The sequence below is a fragment of the Squalius cephalus genome (genome assembly GCF_949319135.1).
Source record: "Squalius cephalus genome assembly, chromosome: 2".
NCBI lineage: Eukaryota > Metazoa > Chordata > Actinopteri > Cypriniformes > Leuciscidae > Squalius > Squalius cephalus.
The window spans coordinates 6,194,759-6,220,104 of NC_137123.1; the positions used below are offsets into that span (position 1 = coordinate 6,194,759).

At 37.4% G+C, this 25,346-nt stretch overlaps 3 protein-coding genes across 6 annotated transcripts in view; 1 reads left to right on the plus strand and 2 right to left on the minus strand.

The window, feature by feature from the left end:
- The window catches only part of LOC307154461 (protein NLRC3-like), a 143,138-nt gene extending 139,840 nt beyond the window's left edge, over window positions 1-3,298 (minus strand). For both annotated transcript variants that reach the window (XM_079864429.1, XM_079864427.1), the window contains exons 1-2: window positions 3,020-3,298; window positions 2,774-2,851 (exon numbers count right to left, since the gene is read on the minus strand). The gene's annotated coding sequence lies outside the window, so the exon portion shown is untranslated. The remainder of the gene's footprint in view (window positions 1-2,773; window positions 2,852-3,019) is intronic.
- A 761-nt stretch (window positions 3,299-4,059) lies between these two features.
- LOC307154521 (caspase b-like) overlaps window positions 4,060-25,346 on the plus strand; it is a 34,254-nt gene continuing 12,967 nt past the window's right edge. Inside the window, exons 1-2 of the mRNA XM_079864532.1 lie at window positions 4,060-4,126; window positions 5,346-5,622. Coding sequence (XP_079720658.1) covers window positions 5,355-5,622 — 268 coding nt within the window. The 5' untranslated portion in view covers window positions 4,060-4,126; window positions 5,346-5,354. The remainder of the gene's footprint in view (window positions 4,127-5,345; window positions 5,623-25,346) is intronic.
- Window positions 8,269-24,814, minus strand: LOC307154456 (NLR family CARD domain-containing protein 3-like). Of its 3 annotated transcripts, XM_079864415.1 has the most exons (9): window positions 24,706-24,808; window positions 16,508-16,702; window positions 15,955-16,077; window positions 13,830-15,695; window positions 13,452-13,625; window positions 13,167-13,340; window positions 10,881-10,927; window positions 10,412-10,799; window positions 8,269-8,675 (listed from the first exon to the last, which is right to left on the minus strand). In XM_079864415.1, the coding sequence occupies exons 2-9, from the start codon at window positions 16,657-16,659 to the stop codon at window positions 8,582-8,584; spliced, it is 3,018 nt and encodes a 1,005-aa protein (XP_079720541.1). In that variant the 5' UTR covers window positions 16,660-16,702; window positions 24,706-24,808; the 3' UTR covers window positions 8,269-8,581. The 3 variants fall into 3 exon arrangements, with proteins under 3 accessions (XP_079720541.1, XP_079720539.1, XP_079720540.1); XM_079864413.1 differs by lacking the exon at window positions 8,269-8,675 and having other exon boundaries at window positions 8,896-10,799; window positions 13,830-15,698; window positions 24,706-24,814; XM_079864414.1 differs by lacking the exon at window positions 8,269-8,675 and having other exon boundaries at window positions 8,896-10,799; window positions 24,706-24,801.

The following is a 25,346-nucleotide window of genomic DNA, read 5'->3' on the forward strand; positions in this document are numbered from 1 at the left end:
TGAGATGGGAAACTCTGAGTTTTCGGTTACAGAACAGCTGAAATGAGTTAGTTCAATCAACTCTGAGCTATCCGACTCTGAGTTAAGTGTGTGCACCACAACTATAAAAAGCCATTATCAATGGAGCGCAGATATTATGAGTCACCAAGGCAACAGCGTCAGACAAAAAGAGGTCTGCATATTTCTCACCAGCAGAACTGGATGAGCTTCTGCAAGCATATGGAGAGTACCAACACATATTATTTAATTTTTTAAAAATCGTCTGCAGCAGCGAAGGACAGAGAGTTAGCTAGGGAGAAAATAGTTGCTCGAGTCAGTGCGTAAGTTTACATTTTAATTACTGTTATACAGTGTTGGATGTAATTAATTAACAAGTAATCTAAATTCTGTAATTTAATTAAAGGAATTACTATTAATTCTTCTGTAATTTAAAGTAAATCTGATGTAATTGCATTAGATTATAGAACGATTTTGTATATTTAACATACCACTGTACATTTTTAAAAGGTATATTTTTAATGTAACCTTCTCCCTCTACACACTTTGGGCAATTCAAGAATAATTCATGCAATTGAATGTTGTTTATTTGAAAGCATTAAACGTGCAGTTTCTTGTCTCTCCTTGTATTGTTCAAGTGGTTGAGCATGGGATTTCGTTGATATGGGATTTCGTAATTAGTAATAAGTAGACCAATACTTTCTAAAGATAGTCATTATTACATTAATAATGTAATAAATAATAATAACAATGTAATAATAAATTTGCCGGAAGTTTGTTTGGGTTTTCCCAGGCTAGTTTGAACCTTCTATTCATCAAAGAATCCTGACTTAAAAAAAAAAAAAAAAAAAAAAAAACATTAATAATAATCAGAAATGTTTATTGGGCAGTAAATCACATCAGCATATTATTCCCTCAGGAAGATTTCATGTTTTCTTGCGTGGCTGGATGTTGTACTCATGAACAATAATCACGTTGTTTGAATTCACCAAAACTGATATGCCGAAATCAAAATCCGGCCGGACAGTGAAAGGGATTAGCCGTTAGCGTGAGTCCGGATCGAACAGGGAGCGACCAGACAGCAGAGGATTCTGTTCGCAAATCAAACAATGATTTGTCCCAAATTAATAATTAATTCTCAATTTAGAGTTTGTTATTCGTATGATCTGATGCGCGTGAGTGTGGGCTGTGATTGGATGATGACCGGTGTCGTGATCATTCTCAAGTGTTGTGTTGCTGTTGTATCAGTTAGATCAGCGTAGAAATCTATTTAATCGAGACAAGGCAGGTCCCGTATGGGACAAATAAATTAGGCCCAAAATACAGTTGGCAACCCTAGTTGGAGGTATCAAAAGCCATCATACATCTTTTTGTCCAGTGATCTTGTTTTTCCTGCTTGTCCTTTCACGTGTCAGTGGGTGGAGCCAAAGAGGCGATGATGAAGAAGTAGGCGTTGAACTGATTCTGTAGAAACAGTCTTGTTTTTCTTGTAATATTGGGGACTTTTTTTTAGACTAACAAGGTTTCCTGAATCGTGTAGTTGTAGAACATGACCTCTTATATGTGAAATGATCAGAGAAAATGTATGTAAATAACCCTTTAAAACAGTTGGACATTTTTTCTCTAGTGCTCTATTTGTCAATTTAATGTAGGTATCTATACATTTCAATTTCTATGAATTGTGTTACTTTATATAGCAGTTTTATTTTTATTTCTACCTTTTTTCATTAAACTCTGTGGACCCAAGAACCAAGTTAAAGGTCCCGTTATATGCCCCTTTTCACAAGATGTAAAATAAGTCTCTGATGTCCCCAGAGTGTGTATGTGAAGTTTGAGCTCAAAATACCCAACAGATCATTTTTTACAGCATGTTTAAATTGACATTTTTTGGGGCTCAGAAAAACGAGCTGTTTCAGTGTGTGCCCTTTAAATGCAAATGAGGTGCTGCTGGACGACCAAGGGGGTGGAGCTTCATGAGCTCGTGCTCAGTCTCTCAGGAAAAATTCATCTCACGGAATGATGATAATATCAGAAACTCTCAGTAACGGCGTTCATTTCGAGTCGGACAATAATGCCTACAGAGTCAGAGTGCTGTATAGAGATGAAACAGGTATTGTTTAGTAGTTTAATTACGGTTATTATAACGTATTTGTCATCTGCTTGTAGGCTATGTATCCATTATTTATTAATAGCCTACAAGTCTGCTGTCTGAATGATGATCAAACATGTACTGATGAGTTTAATAAAGTTTATTGTACATCACACAAAAGATGAAGCGTCAGTTTTACTTCAGAAAATCACCGTAAGAGCTGAGTAAACACAGTAGCCTAAGTTATAAGAAGTGCGCAAGTAGCCAGTAGAGTTGAGGGAGCATTCCTGTGGGCGGAGGTTAGTCAAGAAACGGTTCTACTGACATCACTAAAGAAGGAAGTAGAGGGATGTAGTCCAATCGAGCCGTTTTTTGTAGTCAACTTCTGTTAAATAAAATATCTCGCTTGGCATTGAACTTTGAGCTTTATAATTTTACAGATATTATTTATGCTCTAACAGCAACATTACACACTAACTAAAGTTTGAAACATGGGATCACGCAGAACGGGACCTTTAAACCAAGACATACTTGCCGAATAATTATTCCAGTCTATATGTCTAACCAGTCAGCCTACAGTCCTCAGTTGGGTGAAACTTGAAAAGCTAGCTGAAGTTTTGTAAAGTAAACATCTATGGAATTTATGTTTAATTATGTTGATCCTAAACACCTTAAACCTTGATGTACCTGCAGATTTTGCTATCCTGTGACGTTCAGTTCTGTAATGACCCTTTCAGCTGAACGAAGGGCATCTTTCAGTTTACCCTTTAAAGATAAACACAAATATTACACACACACACACACACACACACATGTATATTGCACAAAAAGATACATGCATTTGTTTATACCCATTTGTAACTTCCTTGGCAATAAACTGGGCTGCCATACCCAAGCATTTAATAATTACATAAACAGAGCAAAATTTCTCGCCTTGCGTTGTCGTACAGCCTGTTGTAGCGGCTGTGTTTCGTGTCATTCGTGTTCATTGTCCTTACACGTTGAACATACAGCCTTATCATCCGTTTGACAGAACAGTTCAATTTTTCTGTCAAATTATATTTTTCCCCTCTTTCCTCGTGTTGTTCTCTCTCAGGTAAGACTCACAGGTGTTCCTCAGGCTCAGATTGGACACCGGTGGCTGAGGTGAAAGCTGTCGACAGACGGGACAGTTTCTGGATCTGCTCGAGGTCCAGTGATCATTAATGCACTGACGACAGAAACGGTGACCACAGCTCAATAACACAGGGTCAGTGAAGAGCTCAGTGCACACGGCACACGACTGGTCGCCCAACAGAGAGGCAGCCATGAAGACAGAAGACTAAGATTAAATTATTCCCTGAGATAAAAATAAATAAAGAAAAAAACTCATAAACAACTGAGAGAGAAAACAAACAAGACACAGCAAAGGTCATGGACTTCCTCATATATGCCCAGCCTCTCATTTTTATGAGAGAGGAGGAGTTAGAGTTAGACAGGTGGATCACGATTAAAATGATAATGGGTTGAAGAAAAATAAGAAGTAAGAAAAACATGCAAATCCCTGGTACAAATGTATCCAGATGATGTTGGTTTGTTATTGATGATAACAACATAATCATCACCTAGATTCAGTATGCAGTCTTTGTGTGGTGTTGTTCATTTTATATTTTAAGTTATAATTGCCCTGTGATTATACAGTATGAGATCCAGCAGTGCCATCATCATCTATGAAGGATTTTAAATGAATAATAAGACACAAACATTTGAACTGCCGTGATATTTAGACACAAAGAGAGATCACTGTGAGATCAAATTGTTGACTGGGTAGCAATGTTGATTGTTTACAGTTTGTTACAAAAATGTGTGCAAAGTGTTATGGGACGTAGGAAAAAGGTGGAGATTTTTTAAAAGCTTGAACGCTCGAGCGTGGGCGAGACAGAAAGGAACAAAAAAAAAAATGAAGTATTTCTGGAAACACCTTAAGAGAAAGCGAAACACTTAAGCGAAGCACAAGGAAGTGCAGACAGACTCTACACGAAATTTTGTTCAACCAGAGATGTAAGTATAGAATTTTCAATTTCAATGTCATATATATATATATATATATATATATATATAATCATTTCTTAGAGATGTTTGCCTATTAAATATAGCAAGTCTGCAACAATTAGTCTTACTTTTAACTGTAAATCCTATTTATGGCATTCTTTCGACTCAATATTTTAAACATTTGCCTCTTTAATAATTAATAGACTGAATGTTGCAATATTTGTGCCGTAGCCTTGTTTCTGCGCTCGCGAGGGAGACTTTGATCATGTAGGTCAAAGTTGTCGCAACACAGCAACATCTAATGAGTTAGACTTACTTAAAACAGATTTCCTTACAAAAACAGGGAATGACTCAACTGTGTGACTCAAGCATGATCAATTATACAATATATTGTCACAAATATAGAGAGATTATATCAACCCAATTAAAAGTTTCACAAGGTGTTTGATTGACATAAGTGTTGGCATTACAATCATTATAGGACATGAAGGGAAGTAATTAAAGGTTGCTTTTTAAAGGTGACTTGACTTCAGACGAAATCATTAACCATAGTTATTTGATCCTGCCATTCATTCATTTGTATTTCTTCGATATTTTGACTCATTTTGTTCTCTTCACCTGTTGTACACAAACAAGCCTCATGACGTAATAAAGAGATACTGAAAGCTGTTTGATGTAGGCAAATTGTTATATTTGTACACAATTTTCTGTCAAATTTGTGTATTTAAGTAAATTTCTCCTCTCGTTCATTCTGATTGGTTAAACTGACCTTATTATTAAGCAGTGGATTCAGTGGATACTGTGACCTTTAATGTACAGTAAATGACTGACAGTAAAAGTGTTGTCACTCACTTGATGCATCCAAAAGCATTTTGAACTGAGAAAGAAATATGAAAACAAGTTTTTTAGAAATAGCCCTTTCACACAACATTGCAAACCATGCAGATTGTATAAGTTTGAAATCTACTGATCTAAGAGGTCAATGTGTGGCCTGATCCTCCGTAAACTTCTTTTCACTAGTAATTTACAACTCAGAGTTCACCTAACCTCCACTTATAATTCCTGCTCTCCAACTTTCATCTACTTTTCTGAAAGGAACAGGTTTTGTGAGTGGAGTGTAACTGCATCGTGAACTATTATCAGTAGTTTTGTTTGTTATGTGAACTGCTTTAAAGAGCATAGTTAATGAATTATAGTTCCTGAATCAAGACTGTTTTTTTTCTCCTAGTGACAGAAAATGGATGCCACTAAAAAACTGATTCTGGACGCTCTTGAGGAGATTGTGAATGCAGATTTCAAGCGGTTCATCTGGCACCTGTGGAACGGTGTAGGATCAGACATCGAGCCTATTCCTCAGGCAAGGCTGGAGAATGTGGATCGCCAGGATGTCGTGGATCGCATGGTAGAGAAGTACAGTACTAATGCTGGGACTGTTGCGGTACAAGTGCTGTTGAACATCAACCAAAATTCTCTCGCAAAAAAACTTGATTTGAAACTTCAGGAAGGTAATACTGGTTTATGATTTAGTACTGCTCTCTGAAGTATATCGTAGTGACTCCATGCAGACAAAAAACATTTACCTGTGAGATCGGTTGACAAGTCAGATCATTGTTTTCAAGCTTGTGTTTTATATAATGAAAATGTATTTTGTTCTGGTATTAAATATACTATATTATTTATTATACTCATTGCTGTATGTAATAGTTTTGTATGTTTTGATGGCTGTATTTGCTTGTCTTGTATAAAACAAACACACTTTTCTCTCTTCATCAAGCGGGTTCTGGTCGATAAGGAAGAGTTTCTCTCGATCACATGGGACGGTCTGTCTTTGGACGACGGCTCCGCTACTGTGAGGTGCTTAGAGGCTTCTGGGAGATCTATGAGGGTCATGACTCCATCTCCAGCCCTTCTTCATCTCTAAACAAGGACTTTAAAACATAAACACGGTCTAATCAACAATCTGCCACAATAATATTAAGTCTTGCAGTTAAATTAAAATTCAGTGAGGATAAAGTACAGTCACATCTACCGTAATAGAGCCATAATAAATAAAGTCAAGGGAGTCTCCTAACGTGATGCCTGATGAGATCTTATAATTTAGTTTGATAAAATTATGATTTTTACTGATTGCGTATAATGGGTGACATATTATTGTTTGAGCAGTTACATTTTAATGTTGTTGTTTTTATTTGTTATAATTATTTTCAAAATGTGGTGTTAGATGTTGAAATTAAACACCAATCATTAATGGTAGAGGTGGTAGATGAATGATTATGTTTTTTACTCATTTAGCATGTTATGCTGTGAATGGTGTGTTTGGGGATTGATAAATATAGATAATTGATGGATCATCATTTTCTATATATTCGCAGTGTGTGAGTTTCTGGGCTAACAAGAGTAATTTATGAAAAAACCCATATAGCAAGCAACCATTAAAGCAATGTTACATCAATGTTAATGTGTCAGTGTTAACCACATTGTTTCAACATAATGCTTGCACTCTCAGATGAACTGAGCTGTGAAATGAAATGAACTGACTTTAAAGACAGCCTGAAATCAACTACAAATAAAATACATTAAATCTGTGAAGATCTCAGCAGAGGAGGATTAAACAACTCCACAAACAGCATTACCAGCTTCACTTATTACTAACCAGACTGACTTTATTTCTGTCAGACGTCTACAGAAGTTCTTATTGAGAATTAACAGAGGTTTAATGTTGATGTTGTATTGAAAATGTTTGGTCACCATTGTGGTGATCAGGGTATGCTTTAGTTGGTCAGATTAGTATTACCTGGGGACCTCTAGTAATTTGTAATAATTGCGGAGGTTGTCTGTGATCTTAATCCCGTGCGAATCGGCCATGTCTGTGATTTGTAAAGTAAAAATTCCTCCGCAAATGACCGACCATATTTTGACGTATTAGTCCCGTGTGAATCGCCATCTCTGTGATTTGGCGGGGTCTTTTATCATTTGTCAAGGTTTTTGTTTCCTGTGCGATTTTTATCCATCTTTTGTGAAGAATGGAGGCTGCGTTTGATAGTATACTGGGTCATATCGCTATAGCCTACACCATAAAACTATACAATTTGCAGAAAGAGAAAGCTGGAAACCATCAGAAGAGCAAAAACAAAAAGAATAATTAGATGGAGAAGGATGACATGTATAGCAGCATGCGGTAAGGAACATTATTCTGTTTATGATACATCATACAGCACGACAAGACATTTCCAAGCAATAGGCTATTGACATCATAAATGGGAGTCAGTAAATTCGAGTAAAATCACAGTCTTCGTTTATCCCGTGTGAATGCGACGCACGAAATTTAGATGTGGGGGGGGGGGGATTCACTAATCCTGTGTGAATAGGGCTATAGTGAGTAAAGTGAGCACGTTTAAAGAGCTGTTTTAGAGTGAAAGGGTTAGATCATTTACTCACCCTGGTGTTGCTCTAATGTTGTAAGCCTTTCTTTCATTTTGGAACAACAAAAGTATAATTTTTCAAGTAAATATACTGCTTGCACGTGTGCATATAATGGCAGTGAATAACAGAGACCATCATCAAGCTTAAAAAAAATCACAGAATGATCCCATGCACAAGTGAGAAATAAAGCAAATATATATATTTTTTTAATTCCTCAATCTCTGCTCGGTCTGAAGAAGGGGTAATTAATTGATAGTTATGATTTGTTCAAGACTTTATTTTGTTTTATTTACTAATTAAGAAATTATTGACTGAAGCCTCCAGTTCCCCCTGCAGGAGACAATATATAATTACATTACTCTGAACAATCATTCATATGAGAGTGAGAACATGCAGCTCACATGAACAAACTACAAACACACTGATGAGTGACATGCTCTGTATGCACACACACACACACACACACACACACACACACACACACACACACACAGTTTAGTAACTTAAAAAAAAAAGATCTGTAGAGAGTACTTGATAATTTACTTGGATTCAGGATCACATGTTCTGAAAAGAACAGGGAATAGTCACTTATGTTGATAAATTAAGGAGTTTTACAGGAATAAACAAGTCGTACTCACAGTAAAGGCAGAAGTCCTTCATCTTTTCCCACAGTTGATGTATGCAAATAATTTAAACATTGAATAAAACACATCTGAACACACAAGGAGTTTTCATGAAATGTTATTGGATTTATTTTGCTTTGTTACACATTCGTGGTTTTCTCAGTCAAGAGTCACAGGGACCTGAAATTAATGGATTAATATGCTTGAAATATTTTCCAAAATTTAAAAAGTAAAGAAGGTGAGAAATTTTACCATGAGAGGTAAAAATAAAAAGAACAAGAAGAAGGGGTAAAAAAAGACAATTACAGATGCTAGGAAATGATTCAGTGGACATGTCTTGTGAATCTCATTCATTAATCTCATTCAATGTTTATATAATTGAACAATTTTAAGGTGCTTGCTTTACATTTGTTAGGTTTCAATGGCAATAGATTTTCACATATGAAAACAAAACATAATTTAGCAATACAAATATTGATAAATATAACATAATTATCAGTGCCGGCCCGAGCCTTTTGGGGGCCCTAAGCAGAATTTGATTTGGGGGGCCCCCTCCCACCACGCGGAGTCACCTGTGCTTGGCGATTATTGACACAATGTCACTCTATAATGTTACATTATACATTAATATAATGAGGTTATGTATTAATACAAAATAAATATTTAATAAAAAAATAGATACTTAAAAATGTTTTAACTTTTTCTTTACTCTTTTACTAACTCTTTGAAACTTCTGAGAACAAATTGTCACAAAACATATTTAAAAACTTATTTGCAAAATATCCTCAAACGTTTTGCAACACTGCAGTTTGAATGATGTCTTGTATGAACATGACGGAGTATGTTTTTATGTTTCGACTGTTCGATCGCGCCCGTGCCACACACACACACACACACACACACACACACACAACATATTCAAGCATTGCAATCTTGACATCGCAGCCTGTTCGTTATAGCCGTAATAAAATATAATAATAAAATAGTCAACCTAACATATAAAAATTACACTGCTCTGTTTAAATAAGCCTACAATTCTTATTCAGCACTGCGTAACGGCCTTAGCAACGCTCAACTGTGATGTTTCCAAGCACATTTTTGCGCATGTGAAGAGAATGATTTTTTCCCCTCGATATTGGAACGTGGGTGAAGTACAAAGAAGCCTATAATAAAGAATAGTTTACCATCCAAATCCATTGCGAATGTTGAAACATTTTGATTCTAATGAGAGAGATACGTGAGCCCAACGCCGCTTTCACTTTCGCTTTAAATTATTTCGTTTTGGCTTGTTTTTAGTTATTTTTTTATTCTTGTTCTGTTCTGAATATCATTAAATTTAAAGGATAAATCATTGATCAAATCAAATTTTTGTGACATGGCTTAACATTACCGTGACTTTGCGCACGAATTGTCTATGCACGCGAGGTTATGCGCATGACTCAAACACTGGCAGACACAGCAGCAGTTGTAGGCAGGTAGGCTATATTGATAATGAAATCAGAATTTTCTTGTCTTGAATTATTAATCCATTCATTCATTTATGTCACTTGTTTAATTTAATTAATATGTAAAAAAAAAAAAAAAAAAACCTCGCTTGGGGGCCCCCTGGTGGCGAGGGGGCCCCAAGCAGCCGCTTAGTTCGCTTATGCCTCGGGCCGGCCCTGATAATTATATATCTATATTCTTCTAGCTTATTATAGAGTTTTCCTTCCTTGTAGCCAACTTACGCAACTGTAGTTAACAAAAAGTCAAGTTTAATGTATACCTTCAAAAACGAATATACAGTAGTTGTTGATAAAAGCTGCCTCACATTATTTTCAGTAGTATATTAAATATTGCAGCACTCGTAAATGGATGCCCAATCCCTGCGCTGCTGAAGCCAGATGAGTGAATGTTACTCACGTGATTGGCCACTTCTAAAGTCAAATAAACATGCGCAGACAGATTTCACATTAGTACATTAGTATGTACATGACCTAAAAGCCTTTACACAAAAAGCAACAAAACGTCAATGTTCAAGACCCCAAGAAACCAGAATGTATAATGTTTTATCCAAGAAAGAAGTTTTCTTGTGATGTCTCAGTTGTTTCTCACAGCAGGTTGATAAATTGGACACAGGGACACTGAGTCATAAACCCTAAACCCAGCATAGAGGGGTTCAGTGAATGTGGTGTTGATTGTGTGTAAGTGTGTGAGTGTGCGTGTGTGTGTGTCAGAGATGCTGTAGAAGGACAGAGTGCCGGCCGACACATCCAGATACACTCCTACTCTTTTAGACAAGGGTGATGGGGCAGGTATGGTTTTGTTCACATTATTGTGCCAGACAGTGAATCCATTAACAGTGCAGAAGAGACTCCAGGATTTGTCAGTGAATCCAAACCAACTGTCATTCTTTTCTTTCCTGCTGATTCCTTCATAGGCCACTGCTATATCTGCCTTATTTCCGCTCCATTCAGCCTCCCAGTAACAGCGTCCAGTCAGACTCTCTCCACACAGAACCTGCTCATTGTGCTCAAATCTCTCTGGATGATCAGGGTAAGACTGCTGCTCTTTCACACATGTTGCCTTTCTGTTGTCCTCAGACAGAATGAGTTGAGTGTTTGCTGTGTTTGGATCCAGTGTGAGATCACAGGCATCTGAAGACAACAAGAGAGATTAAAAAGTGAAGGACAATGTTAGACTCTGTGCATTGGAGTGTGAAAGAGAAAAAGACCTACATTTTCTCAGTCCTGGAGTGATTCTGAAATGGCCTCCATGATCCAAACTAGAAAGAGACAAATGTGCAGCACAAATTATTCATGTTTGATCATCAAACGTGTAGAAGCAGCAAATATGGCAATTTTATATAGCACCATTAAACACAAACACAAAAAGCACAGTAGTAAAAAAATTAAAACAATAAAATAACAGTAGAGAATGCTATGCAAGAGTGCTTCAACATATTAAAATAACATGTATTCAACATGTATTATATGCCTTATTTAACAAAAAGGTTTTTAACTTAGACTTGAAAACAGATAAAGATGGAGCTAGTCTAATAGAAATGGCTGAGTCATTCCAGAGTCTGGGAGCAGCATCAGAGAAAGCCTTCAGCCTTGACTTGGAGATGAACAAGAGTCTCTGGTTGGAAGAACAGAGTGATCTGATTGAATGGTGCTCAGTCAGTACGTCAGAAAGGTAAGATGGAGAATCCCTTTAGTGATTTATAAACAAGAAGTAATATTTTAAAATCCACTTTATATTGCACTGGCAACCAGAGTAAGGAGCGCAGAACTGGAGTGATATGATCCCGTTTCTGAGCACCCATCAGCAGTCTAGCTGCCGCATTTTAAACAAATTTTAATCGGTACAAAGCTGATTGACTAATCCCAACATAAAGTAATTACAGTAATCCAGCCTGGAAGAGATAAAAGCATGAATTACTTTTTCAAAAATTTTAAAAGAAAGGAATGTCTTTATTTTCGATAAAAGTCGAGGCTGAAAAAAGCATGATTTCACGATAAGATAATTGATAATTGAATTTATCTGCCTATCTAATTTCAGATATTCATCAAACACAACGCCCAGATTTTTCACCCATGGCTTCACACAAGAAGACAGCCTATCAAGGTTTAGTTTGGGAGTATTAAAAGATCTGAAGGTCCTTTAAAATTCAGAAAATTTAGATACAACCAGGCCTTTACATCCGACACACAGGCCTTATGAATATCCAAACCATCCAAATTTTGCTTTAAGGCAGATGAATTTGTGTGTCATCAGCGTAACAATGGAATGATTTATTTTAAGTTTTGAAGAAGAACCCATGAGAAAATTTTGATTCCTTTGAAATATTATTCTTCATATTGATCATATTCCTATTAAATATTAAATGTTTAGTTTAGTTTAGCTACTTACATATTATCTCACACTTTATGATCATTAACTGAAGGGACCATCCAGTCACGCTGAAATTCACGCTCAACAGCTTCAGTGAACATAAAGCCTGTCTACTTTGATTTGATTGGTCATCTCAAATATTTTGACAGACCAATGAGGCAGCTCAGATGAGATGATCTTAGTGCTGTGCAGTACCTTAGTGTTAATACTATATTAGGCAATTACACCGGTGACTTCATAGCTGGCTACCGCCATGCTCCAGCTATTTTTTGCCCCATACTCACTATCCAGCTGGATTTCGCTGGCCTCACAGATTTTGCTATGTGTTGAAGAATAACATATTTTAAGAATCTATTTCAAATATGCTTCCGTACATAACATCACGGTAAAGAATGTTGTATTTAGCTTTTAAGGTTAAGATCTCAGCAAAGTTCCAATTCCTGTTCTCTCCTTATTGTCTTAAATGGCTCTTGGAGCCCCAGTTTCACTCAGACTGATGGGATTAGCACACGAATGATTCACTGAGAATCTCACCTTTTGTTCTGCAAATGGATTTCGGACCCAAGTGGCTCTTGGAGCCTTATGCTGATTGAATTAGGATTGGCCAGACCCTCAGTCTAGGGTGTTACCTAAACCTGTTACATGCTTTGTTTGAATTTGTCTCCACCTTCAAAAGTCCCTCCTCCTAAAATGCCTATAAGACACCATGAACAGTTATGTACTTTAGATTGTTGGACGAACCGCAGCCATGCTCAACGCGATCCCAACGTCTCCTGGTCTTGCTTCGATGAAGGAAAAAGTTCCCAACAGAGTGCATAACGTCAGTTGTTGGTAGTTACATACCGCGTGCCAGTTAACACATTAATGGAAGAAGAATCACAGAAATGGTGCAAGATTAGGGCTTCGGTTTGGTTTAAATCACTTTTATTTGGGGGATTCAAATTATCGGCCGTTGTTATTTAAAAGGACACTTTTTTTTCTTCAAAAAAAATAAAAAAAATAACTTAAACATCCAACACTCCGCCAGCCAACACCCCCCCCCCCCCCCCCCATTTATGTATTAGATTATTTCACTCGACTGAGAGTATTAGTGATCATGAATACAACCCTTTTAGAGCCCCACATACTTGAGAATCTCCAGAGAGCCGTTTGGATCCTTCAGTATGTCGTTAAGCTGCTGGACTCCTGATTGTCCTGGGTGATTGTAGCTCAGATACAACTCTCTCAGGTGTGAGGGGTTTGAACTCAGAGCTGAAGACACATAACCACAGCCTTCCTCTGTCACCATACAGCCAGACAACCTAAACACACACGCACACACACACACACACACACACACAAAACATTATTTGTATGTATGTTATACTAAGTATGGAGTACTAAATATTAAATAATCATAAATCAACTCAAACCTCAGTATCTCCAGCTGACAGTTTGGTCTCTTTAGTCCTTCAGAGAGCAGCTCCACTCCTGAATCCTGCAGGTCATTGTTACTCAGATCCAGCTCTCTCAGGACAGAGTTTGAGGATTTTAGAGCTGATGACACATATTCACAATCCTGGGCAGTGAGATTACAGCCAGAAAGACTGAAAAAGAGCAGAACAGATGGAAATAAATTGTTTTAACTTCATTCCACAAATACCATTTCAAAAATATCTGCTTCATTCTTATAAAATAAGTCAGGCATTAAGAAAAAACAATCAGCAAAACAAAATCAGGATAAATTACTGTGAACAACAACAACAGAAAATGCAAGTTCATTTAGAAAGAAGACACGATTAAACACTCACAGAGCTTTACTGCAGTTGATCACAACTGGTATCAGTCTTCTTCTACCCTCGTCTGATGTGTTGAATGTCTTGAGGTCCAGCTCATCCAGCACCTCCTCTGACATCTGAAGCATGTAGGCGATTGTTGAGCAGTGAGCAGGAGAGAGTTTCTTCTCTGAGTGTTTGTCTGATTTCACAAACTCCTGAATCTCTCTGGACAGAGTCTGGTCTTTGACTTCCAGCAGACAGAGGAACAGATTGATGGATCTTTCAATGGAGAGTCCATGTCCATCTTGGATCTTCTCTTTAATGTACTGTGTGGTTCTCCTGATGCTCTCTGAGCTGTTCTCGGTGTATGTCAGTAGATCCTGTAAGAGTCTCTGATTGGACTCCAGTGAGATGCCCAGCAGGAACCGCAGGAACAAATCCAGCTGTCCGTTCTCACTCTCAAGAGCTTTATCTACTGCTCTTTTCTGTAAATTATGCAGTGAATCTAAACACACTTCTGTATTACTGCTTATGTGAAAGTAAAACACATAGAAAGCAGCAAGAAACTCCTGAACGCTCAGATGAATGAAGCTGTAGACTTTCCTCTGATGAATCACAGATTCCTCCTTAAAGATCTCAGTGCAAATCCCAGAATATACTGAGGCATCAGTGACGTCTATGCCGCTCTCAATCAGGTCTTCCTCATAGAACATCACATTGCCCTTCATCAGCTGATGGAAAGCCACTTCAGCAAGTTTCACAATCACTTCTCTGTTGGACTGCAGGAGATTCTCTGGATCTCTCTCTGCATACTTCTGATTCCTCATGTTGATCTGAATCAGCAGGAAGTGGATGTACATTTCAGTCAGAGTTTGAGGGATTTCTGCACTCAGATCTTCTTCCAGGAGCTTCTGAAGCACAGTGGATGAGATCCAGCAGAAGACGGGTATGTGACACATGATGTTGAGGCTTCTTGCTCTTCTGATGTGTGAGATGATTCTGCTGGCTTGATGCTCGTCACTGATTCTCTTCCTGAAATATTCCTCCTTCTGAGGCTCGTTGAACCCCTGAATCTCAGTCAGACGGTTGATGTATTTGGGGGGGATCTGATTGGCTGCTGCTGGTCTGGAGGTGATCCAGATGAGAGCAGAGGGAAGAAGCTCTCCTTTAATGAGGTTTGACATCAACACACCCACTGATGAAGTCTCAGTCACATCAGAAACTTTCTGAGCGTCTGAAAACATCAGTGTCATTCTGCTTTCATCCAGACCATCAAAGATGAACACAACTTTACACGCCTCATAAATCCTTGAGTCCAGATCTTGAAGTTCAGGATGAAAGTCCAGCAGAAGTCTGTGAAGACTGTACTGATGATCTCGGATCAAGTTCAGCTCTCGAAATGGAAGTACAAACATGAAATCTACATCCTGATTGGCTTTTCCCTCGGCCCAGTCCAGAATGAACTTCTGCACAAAGACGGTTTTCCCGATTCCAGCAATGCCTTTAGTAAGAACAGTCTTGATTTGCTCTTTCTCCTCACATCCTAGTACAGGTGGGGCTTTAAAGATGTCATTGCAGATGATTGGAGTGTCTTGTGAGTGTCGTGTTCTGGCTGTTTTCTCCATCTGTAAAACCTCATGTTCTTCATTCACTCCTTCACTCTCTCCCTCTATGATGTAGGGCTGTGTGTAGATCCTGTTCAGGAGCGTTTCATTCTCTTGGAGTTTGTTTCCCTCAAATAATCTCTCATACTTGATCTTCATGCTGGTTTTGTGCTGGTCTTTGACTCTCTGTAGGTCTCCAGTCTTCAGTGTGTGTGTCTGCAGGACTACTTCAGTTTTGTCCTGATAGTGGGATGTAGAGAATGGGACAGATCTGATCAGCTCTTGTATCTCCACCCTGCTGTAATTAAAAAGGTAAAGAGCAGCAATTGCAGTAATTAGAATGACCATTAAATGACATCAGAAATATATTGGTTACTATATATGATTTTAGACCCCTCTTCATGTTAAGCATATGTTGCATACTCAATTTTTATTTTATTTCATGGTATTTCTTTCTTTTTGTTATTTATTTTTTTTACTGAGTTTTTTTCATTAAAATCAGTTTTCATCTTAGATGCACTACAGTAAATCAGCAAGTGAAGGTTTATACTAACGGAGGATCAGAGGTCACTGGCCCATCACTGAAATTAAAGGGATGCCTCATCGATGTGTTACTCTTCAGAGACACAGCGCTGGGTTCTGGAGACTCTGATCTCAGTCTCTTCCTCCTGCTGATACTGACAAATGACAAACAAACAAAATAGAATTTTGGATCACTAGCTATGCACTTTAACTATAATGATCAATATATTTACATGTGTTTATTAATTAAGCAGACACTTTTCATCTAAAGCCATTTACAATTAAGTAATCCAAACAGTTCATCTAATAGAGACAGTAACATGAGAGATGAAAGAGATGAAGGTAAGAAACAGTGTAGTAGAGATTTTTTTTTTAAATGCACAGACATTACTAGAAAGAGAGAGCTGATGGTTTAACAAAATTTAGTCAAGTACTCAGAGATAATTTTTTAGACATGTCTTGAGTGATTTTGAGCTTCTCTGTGAAGGTTCAGTATCAGCACTCACCCACAGCAGGCTTCTGGAATACACTGTAAATCACTTTGTATAAAAGCATCTGTTAATGCTTAAATGGCCAGTGTCTCACCTGGGGTCAGAGGTCACTGTTGCATCACTGGATCCAGACGGAAGATTCCTCATGGATTGATCACTCTTCACAGACACACAGCTGGATCCAGGAGATGGAGGACTCGTTTCAGAGGCAGTGTGTTCATCTTGTCTTTCAGTGGGGAAACTCATTTTAGTTTTCTCCTGCTCTCATTTCTCAAAACAGATGTCAGACCTTTTGTGAAGAAACACAGTTATTTTTAAATAGTTTTCTGTAGTTCAATGATACAATAAAGCTACATCAAAGTACATCTTAATTATTTTTAGAACATTGACTTTCCCCATATTTTAATGAACACATACAAATATATCTCATTGTAAACTAAAAAATATGGTAATTTAAAGGTTCTTTAGGAATACTTGTTATTTTCTAAATATGTCAATAGGTTTAAACCTTGTACAGAACCGTTTAATGCCCATTTAACCCTTTAATGAACCTTTAACATAACATGCGTGTCCAACTCTGTTCAATAAAATACACTTCTGTCCTCTTCTTCATCAAGCAAGTAAACAAAAGAAAAGTTTAATTATTAGGGTTTTGGATAAACATGCCCAGTCACAAAAACATTAAAGCCATATGCTGTGATTTCAAATTTCCTTATACCATTGTGAAAGGCACTGTCCATTCATATCAGTTTATTTTGGCCATCATAAACATAATTGCTTTTACTTAAACAAATAGAAACTAATAGACTTTTAACCTTATTGTGTATTTCAGACTGACACTGTCACATGACAAAACAATAATCTGCAGAGACAAACTAACATTCAATCACACTAGTGTGTGTGTGTGTGTGTGTGTGTGTGTGTGTACTAGTAACTGTACAGTTTGAAATGTAATAATTTACATTTATTTTAAGAACATAATTTACATCAGTCTCAGTGGCAGCTGGTGAAAAATATCTTAGGTGGGGCTGTCATAATCAGCCGGTTTCAATAGTCTGGTAACCATGGGAGTGTTAGGCCTACTTTCTGCCCTTGGTATGTGTATTGTGCTTTGATGTTTATTTTGTTCTATTCCTTAACCCAGTCCCAGTGGTTCTCAAACTTTTTACAGTTGTACCCCAAGAGGCTTTAATATCCTTCTGCGTACCCCCACTCTTCAGTCACACCTTTTTCAGTAAGGGACAATATTTGCCCCCTTAAATCGTTTTTTTGCATTTTTACCTTTACAAATACCTTTATAAAATAAATAATGCTTTGAATAGAAAAAAAAATGTTAAATAGATAAATATGCAATGATGGTAAAAACGAAGTGAAGCTTTTAAATATTAAATTAAAACCGCCAGTAGGTGATGAGTCATCGAGTCATTCATTCAGTAACGAAGCAAGTGGCTGTATTTATGAATTAATCATTGAATCATTGACTCTAAAGATTCGTTCACAATCATTGCTGTGTGCTGCAGTTCTGCTGTGGCTTTCATTGGAGCTATTAATTTATTGTAAAAAATACTGACAACTGTGTTAAAAATTAACATCACTTAATATTAATATTTCGTTTGTTGAACTGTTGTATAAAATCAATGTCACATTCACAATCGTGTGGATCTTCATATAATGTGATCAACATTAAAGGTCCCGTTCTTCGTGATCCCATGTTTCAAACTTTAGTTAGTGTGTAATGTTGCTGTTAGAGCATAAATAATATCTGTAAAATTATAAAGCTCAAAGTTCAATGCCAAGTGAGATATTTTATTTAACAGAAGTCGCCTACATCAAATGGCCCGTTTGGACTACATCCCTCTACTTCCTTCTTTAATGACGTCAGTAGAACAGTTTTTTGACTAACCTCCGCCCACAGGAATGCTCCCTCAACTCTACCAAAATTCGTTTATGTACTTGCGCACTTCTTATAACTTACTGTGTTTACTCAGCTCTTACGGTGATTTTCTGAAGTAAAACTGATGCTCCATCTTTTGTGTGATGTACGATAAACTTTATTAAACTCATCAGTATATGTTTGATCATCATTCAGACCTGCTCCGAAACAGCAGACTTGTAGGCTATTAATAAATAATGGATACATACAAGCAGATGACAAATACGTTATAATAACCGTAATTAAACTACTAAACTATACCTGTTCCATCTCTATACAGCACTCTGACTCTGTAGGCATTATTGTCCGACTCGAAATGAACACCGTAACTGAGAGTTTCTGATATTATCATCATTCCGGGAGATGAAATTGTCCTGAGAGACTGAGCGCGAGCTCATGAAGCTCCGCCCCCTGGGTCGTCCAGCAGCAGCTCATTTGCATTTAAAGGGCACACACTAAAACAGCGCGTTTTTCTGAGCCCCAAAAAATGACAATTTAAACATGCTGTAAAAAATGATATGTTGAGTATTTTGAGCTGAAACTTCACATACACACTCTGGGGACATCAAAGTGTGTTTGTATCGAAGAGAGTTTGAATTATATCGATCTCCATGCACAGCCTGTGTCTATATTTGTTCTTCATGCTAGTAAGTGCTAACTTAAATCCCTACTTTTACAAAGGTAACGTACATTGTCGAGAACGGCAGTATAGCGCGATTTGCTGAGGCAGCAATCTGTACGAGACCTGTCATATAGCCTATACACGCTGCTTAAATGCAGAAAGTTTTGACCGCAAAAGATGAGGTAATTTGATCGTATATTTACGTATTTACAGCATTTAACCTGAGAGAAATGCATGCTCAGTTTAAATCTTATTTTTAAGATGAGGTAGTAGGCCTATTAACGTTAAAGGAACGGCAAAATTCAGCATTTTGTTCCCGCACCCCCTTCTGTCACCTCACGGTTTGAGAACCACCACAAACCCAGTTTGAGAACCACTGCCTTAAGCAACACATTTTTAATTTAATTATTTATCTCTAGCATGCTGTTGTGATACTGTTTATGTAGTTGAAAATAATGAAACATATTATAAGGTATAGTTGAGCAGACAAGCTAACATAACATGCAATTGGAGTCCACTGGAAACAGAAGTCTTAGCGTTTTATACAGTGTTTGAATTTGAAAAGAATTAGGGATGGCAGTTGATAATTTAACGAACGTAAAACACTGTACAATTGTTTTTCAACCTCAACCTGGTCTGCATTATACTTTGTAGTTCAGTTTACTTCGTTTAATTTCTTGTGTAGCTAAAAACATATCCATTTTTTTCTTCATATATCCATTTCCTGTGCAGAAATCCTGAACAAAGGTCGAAAACGCTGAGATGAAGGAAACCAAACGTCCACACATTCCTCAAAGACTTCTGAAGTTCCTGTATGAACAACTTCGAAAATCCATGTAAAGTTTAAGCTTTTGTCAAATCTCAAAATGGACCTTTAACTGAACGTACCGAAGGAGGAAAGTTTTTCACGAAAGTTGTTCACCCCAAAATGAAAATAATGTCATTAATTACTCCTGCAAGACTTCTGTTCATCTTCAGAACAAAAATGAAGATCTTTTTAATGAAATCTGAGAGCTTTCTCTTCTTCTGTTGACAGCTTAAGCAACTACCACTTTCAAGCTCCAGAAAGGTAGTAAAGACATCATTAAAGTAACATGAGAATACTTTTTCTGCACAAAAAAACCCCCTAAAATAACGACTTTATTCAACTATTCATGTTCTTCATGTGGGCCTCTGAGAGTTCACGTAGTGTAAACAGCGCAGCGCTTCTGGGTTGTACGTCAGAACGTAGACTCACTATTGGCCGACGTTGGTCATGTGTGTGATGCTGGCCAATAGTGAGTCTACGTGCTGATGTACAACCCAGAAGCGCTGCGCTGTTACACTACGTGAACTCTCAGAGGCCCACATGAAGAACATGAATAGTTGAATAAAGTCATTATTTTATTTTTTTGTGCACAAAAAGTATTCTCGTCGCTTGATAAACTTATGATTTAGCCACTGTAGTCACTTGGACTATTTTAAACATTGTCTTTACTAACTTTGTATGCCGGCAAGTTTCAATATCTTAGAAGCCTATGGAGGAGTGAGACAGTTCTCAGATTTAATAAAAAATATCTTAATTTGTGTTACGAAGATGAACTAAAGTCTTACGGGGTTGGAACAACATGAGGGTGAGTAATTACTGACAGAATTTACATTTTTGGGTGAACTAACCCTTTAAGGAATATTGTGTTCTCTTACAGAAAAATGGCATCAACACTGTAACATTTCCCTCTACTATTAACTATAAGTCTAAAGCTATTTTTAATTTTAAAAAGCAGCAGCCCTGTCTTTGTATTCCATTTGGTTTTGTTTGTTTGTTTCTGCATTTGTATTGTTTTGCTTTTGAAAATGTTTTGAATCTTTCACAGTTTATGATTTTTTTTTTTATGATATATATATCTTTACCCATTGAATGCATTTAATAATGTTTACATGAACATGTTTACAAAAATAAACCACGTTCAATTTGTATATATTGTTCTTGAATTATTTGCTACCAAAAGATATGCCATAAAATTCTATAAAAATAGAAATTTCTGTATAAGGATTATCCGTGAATAGTACGGAAAATGTACTGTTAATATATAGAATTTTCCGTTTTAGAGGTGAAGGAACTGTCTGTAATTTAACGGAAAATGTCCTGGTAATTTACGGAAAATACGGAATTTTCCATTTTAGGTTTGACGGAAGTGTCCGTCAATCAATGGTACAGAAAAACTCAGGTAAATCTACGGAAATATCCGTTTTAAGGTTTACGGAAGTGCCCGTACAATAACGGAAAAAGTGCTGGTAATTAATTACCAGCACTTTTTCCGTTTTTTAACGGAACTTTTTTTAACAGTGTACAGTGTTAAAGCATTGGTAAATTTGGCAGTAAAAATCCATTGTTTTGGTCTTGTTTGAGCTTGTGTGTAAAAGAAGTTCAAGCATTTTAAATTTGTGTTAACTGTATGCATTTTGTGTTAAAGCAACAAGAAATGTGTTAATAGTATAGCTTACACAGACGGATGTAGTGCTAACTGTGTTAAGAGTTTTGGAAAATTGTTAAATGTATTGAAAAATCTGTCATAGCAATCGTAAAAAACTGTAACCACCCAAACACAATTTAACACAAACTGCATGATACCAGTGCTCTGTGAAAAAGTCAGTAATTATTTAATGCCATATTACAAGGCTGAGGCATTTACACAAAAACAAATTGCACAAACTTTCCATTTGCATTTGAAATTTAACTCAAAAAGTTTAGTTACTTTCTCAGACAGGTCCCTCACTTCGGTAACCATGCTGGATCTGTCCCTGTTGTTTTAAAAAGTAATCACGGAAAGCAAAACAAGGCATTAGCATGACCGCATCCAGCTAGCCAGGCCGATAGCTGTCTGATGGAGATAGGCGCGCATGAGCGCGGGCGCGCGCAGCTTGGGGCGCTAACAGAAGCGCCCATAGAGCTGGTAAGTTCTGCCCATCCGTAAAACCCCAAGTGGACCTCTAGATTGAAAAATCGTCAATGCAAGTGAATGGGAGAAAATAATTATTTTCTGATCCCGTTTGAATTGTGCCATGAATGTGAACATATGTTGTCTGTGAATTTTTTATATAATTTTTCATGTTACGAGTTTGACAGTATATTGTACGATTCTTCGGCTAGCAGTTGTGGAAAAGACATAACGAGAAAGACTACATGTCGCCTATGTGACGTCACCCCATAACACATTTCCCTCCACTTGTCAAGTCACGGTGCTAATGCTGCGATAATATATGGAGACAGATCTATATGCCTGTGTGTTTTGTACCCAAATGTCAACATTCAAACCAAATCGGCTGTTCTTTCTTCAGATTCGCGTCGAAAGCAGTGAAGAGTTGTAGTCCACAAAGTGCTCTCACACAAAGTCTAACCGTATCAAACTTCTACCAGCTAAATTGTAGCATTCTTTACACAAAACATTATATTAAAAATTCACAGACAACATATGTTCACATTCATGGCAAAATTCAAACGGGACCAGAAAATAATTATTTTCTCCCATTCACTTGCATTGACGATTTTTCAACCTAGAGGTCCAGTGGGGTTAGCGGAAGGGGCGGGACTTACCAGCTCTGTAGCTGACTAGATTTGAGCTCGCTGATTGGCTACAGTTTATGTCAAACATGTTTGGTGGGTGTGTCAGAACTGCAGTCCAATCAGCAGCAACATGTATATAAAGCACGCGGTATTAAAGTGAACTCGCACAATGGGTTCAAGGAAAGTAATTTACATGTGTTCGATGCAGCTCGGTATACGCAACAACTGAGGATATTAGAAGACATGTTTGTCGTAAGTTTTATTGTAAAAATATAGGATATCAACATAATGATGTAGTTGTTTATATTTTTAGCTTCATTGCAAGTGAATGACATTTGGTATAGAAATAAACAATGGTAGGCTAATTAAGTGCTTTTCCTAAAAATGAGAAAGAAAATACAGGGTATTAAAACAGTATGAACTACAAATAAAGTCAGCATGTGAGGCTAAATAGATGTTTTAGTCTGAATTAGGTAAAATGTGTGCTTCCATTTCAGTTTCCACAAATCCCTTCACTCGATTGGGATGTTCTCTTTTGTTCGGGGGGCGGCGCCCTAGCGCCCTCTATTGGCCAGCCGCCCCTGATCAGTCTTTAAAGGGTAACTAAACCCTAAACCAACTTTTTTTAGTTAATGATCTGTAAGAATGGGGCTTTATTAGTGCTGTTCATTGATTCGAGTAACTTTTTTGACATTTGGGTATAAACTGTTTTAATTCTACAATATATGGTGTAAAAACGTCTGAGTGCTGCCCTCTTCAGGTTGAACGGTGGCTACTGCAGTTGAATTTTCCTATTGGATGTTGCGGTACTGCGTGACGTAAGCGGTACTGCGTGACGTAGGCAGGTTCCAGCTCACCACGCCCTCCCTTGGTACGAGCTACCACGCCCTTGGATGAGCTAGCGTAAATTTATCTGTATTTAGTACAGTGGTAGGTGTAGTGTTGCTGGGTGCAACAGCACTGCTGGACTGCATAGCTTTCCAGCAGACTTGGAAATTAGGCGCCAGTGTTTGCATGCACTTGGCCTGGAAGACCGTGAGTGTGAAACCTGCATTTTACGCGGAATTGCTTTTCCAACGCAATAGAGGTGGAAATTGGCTTCTCCACACAGCTCGCGCTGAACAGCGACGCAGTGCCAAACGCTGCTCCTCGATCCTGCATGGACTCCACCACCGCAGCGGCGTCTTGATGTGAGTGATCATATATATTTTAATCACAATTTATGGTTAGGCTAAAGTTAATCCTCTGTGGTCGACAAACGCGTCGGCGCATTTTGCTTGATTTTTTCACATAGCAGCGGCAAAATATGAATATGCATATAGAGAGCGCGCGCTATTGACATCAACTCGATAAAACTCATCAGATGCATATTTACGTCATCTTGCGACCCTGTGAGCAAACTCTCCATTTTAGAGAGTCTGACAGCGGGTCTCAGGTGCACGCCCCCCCCCCCCCCCCCCCCCCTCTATCTCAGCTGGGGTCTGCCCACTTTTCTAGCATTTTTCAAATATTGCCAGTGGGTGGAGTCAGGCTCTGACCAGGGGTTTAGTTACCCTTTAATACTTTTAGCAGTCTAATACTAGAGATATTGCAAAAGCGGTGCTGAATACTGCATCCGAAATGTGTCGAATTTACCAGTTTACCAGTGATTGTTGATTCTGTTGCACAGAATATATAAGTGCGTCATGACAAGCACGCCTCATTTACTCGTATTTGTGCAACAGAAACAACATTCACTGGTTCATTACATGTGAACATATACAGTAATAATAATATTAATGTCACTTCTAATTTGATCATTCACACAATAATGCATTTGTGTCCAAAAAAAAAAAAAAAAAAAAAAAATCTGATGGAGAAATATCTTCAAATTCAAAATGTTTATTTTGTCGTTACCTGATCTAAAAATATCTGAATATAGGCAAAATATCTTTTTTTAATGATTATATAATATTATATACAACAAACTGTTATTATTAGCCTACTATATAAAAATATTCCTAGTATATAGGCTAAATCGCAGGATATCAGAAGTAATTTATACGTCGTCATCGTTTCCGCCATTTTGGTTAGATTCTAATGTCAAAATATAATGATTTGCGTTTTAAATCCCATGTAAAGAGGAACATAAACCTAAATGGCGGAAAATTGTTATATCACTATATGGTAACATGAAGTACATTCTGAACTCACCACAGAATATGCGACCATTAAAATATCCACACTGTTAACAGACTTAAAGCCTCGGAATGGCGTCTCTTCTCTTCCGTCTCTTTTCCTTTCGTTTCTACTGTGTGTTTCTACCTGGTGAAGGTGTGTCTTGTTTACTTGTAACTCCACACTCATATGAATAACAAACTCACTCCCTCTAGTGGCGCAAAGAGTCATCGCAGATTCAACAGTACTGTACTCTGATACCTGTGTGTGTGTGTGTGTGTGTGTGTGTGTGTATATTTGGGAATGGGTGACTTGAATAAAACCTTTATTTTGATGCTAGCACAATAAGCATTTTTAAGGTTTCCAGATCAAATGTTTTGAAAAAACCAAATAAAAACACAGGAAAAATGGAAATAAAAATATAATCATTAATGTCAAGGCAGCAACAAAAAAAAATTCTAAGAATTCCCCTCAGAGATTCACTCAGATATTATTGAAGCCAGTATTATTAGTGAGCCAGTTTTTCTCGATTGCGTAAACACATTTGTCCGCTCTGACATCACATTTCTGAAATAGTTAACACACAGGCTAAAACTGAAGCTCACTGATCAAAATAACTCATTTTGTTTGCAAAATTCTCACGAAACATTACAGTTTGTCTGAATAGATAAAACACT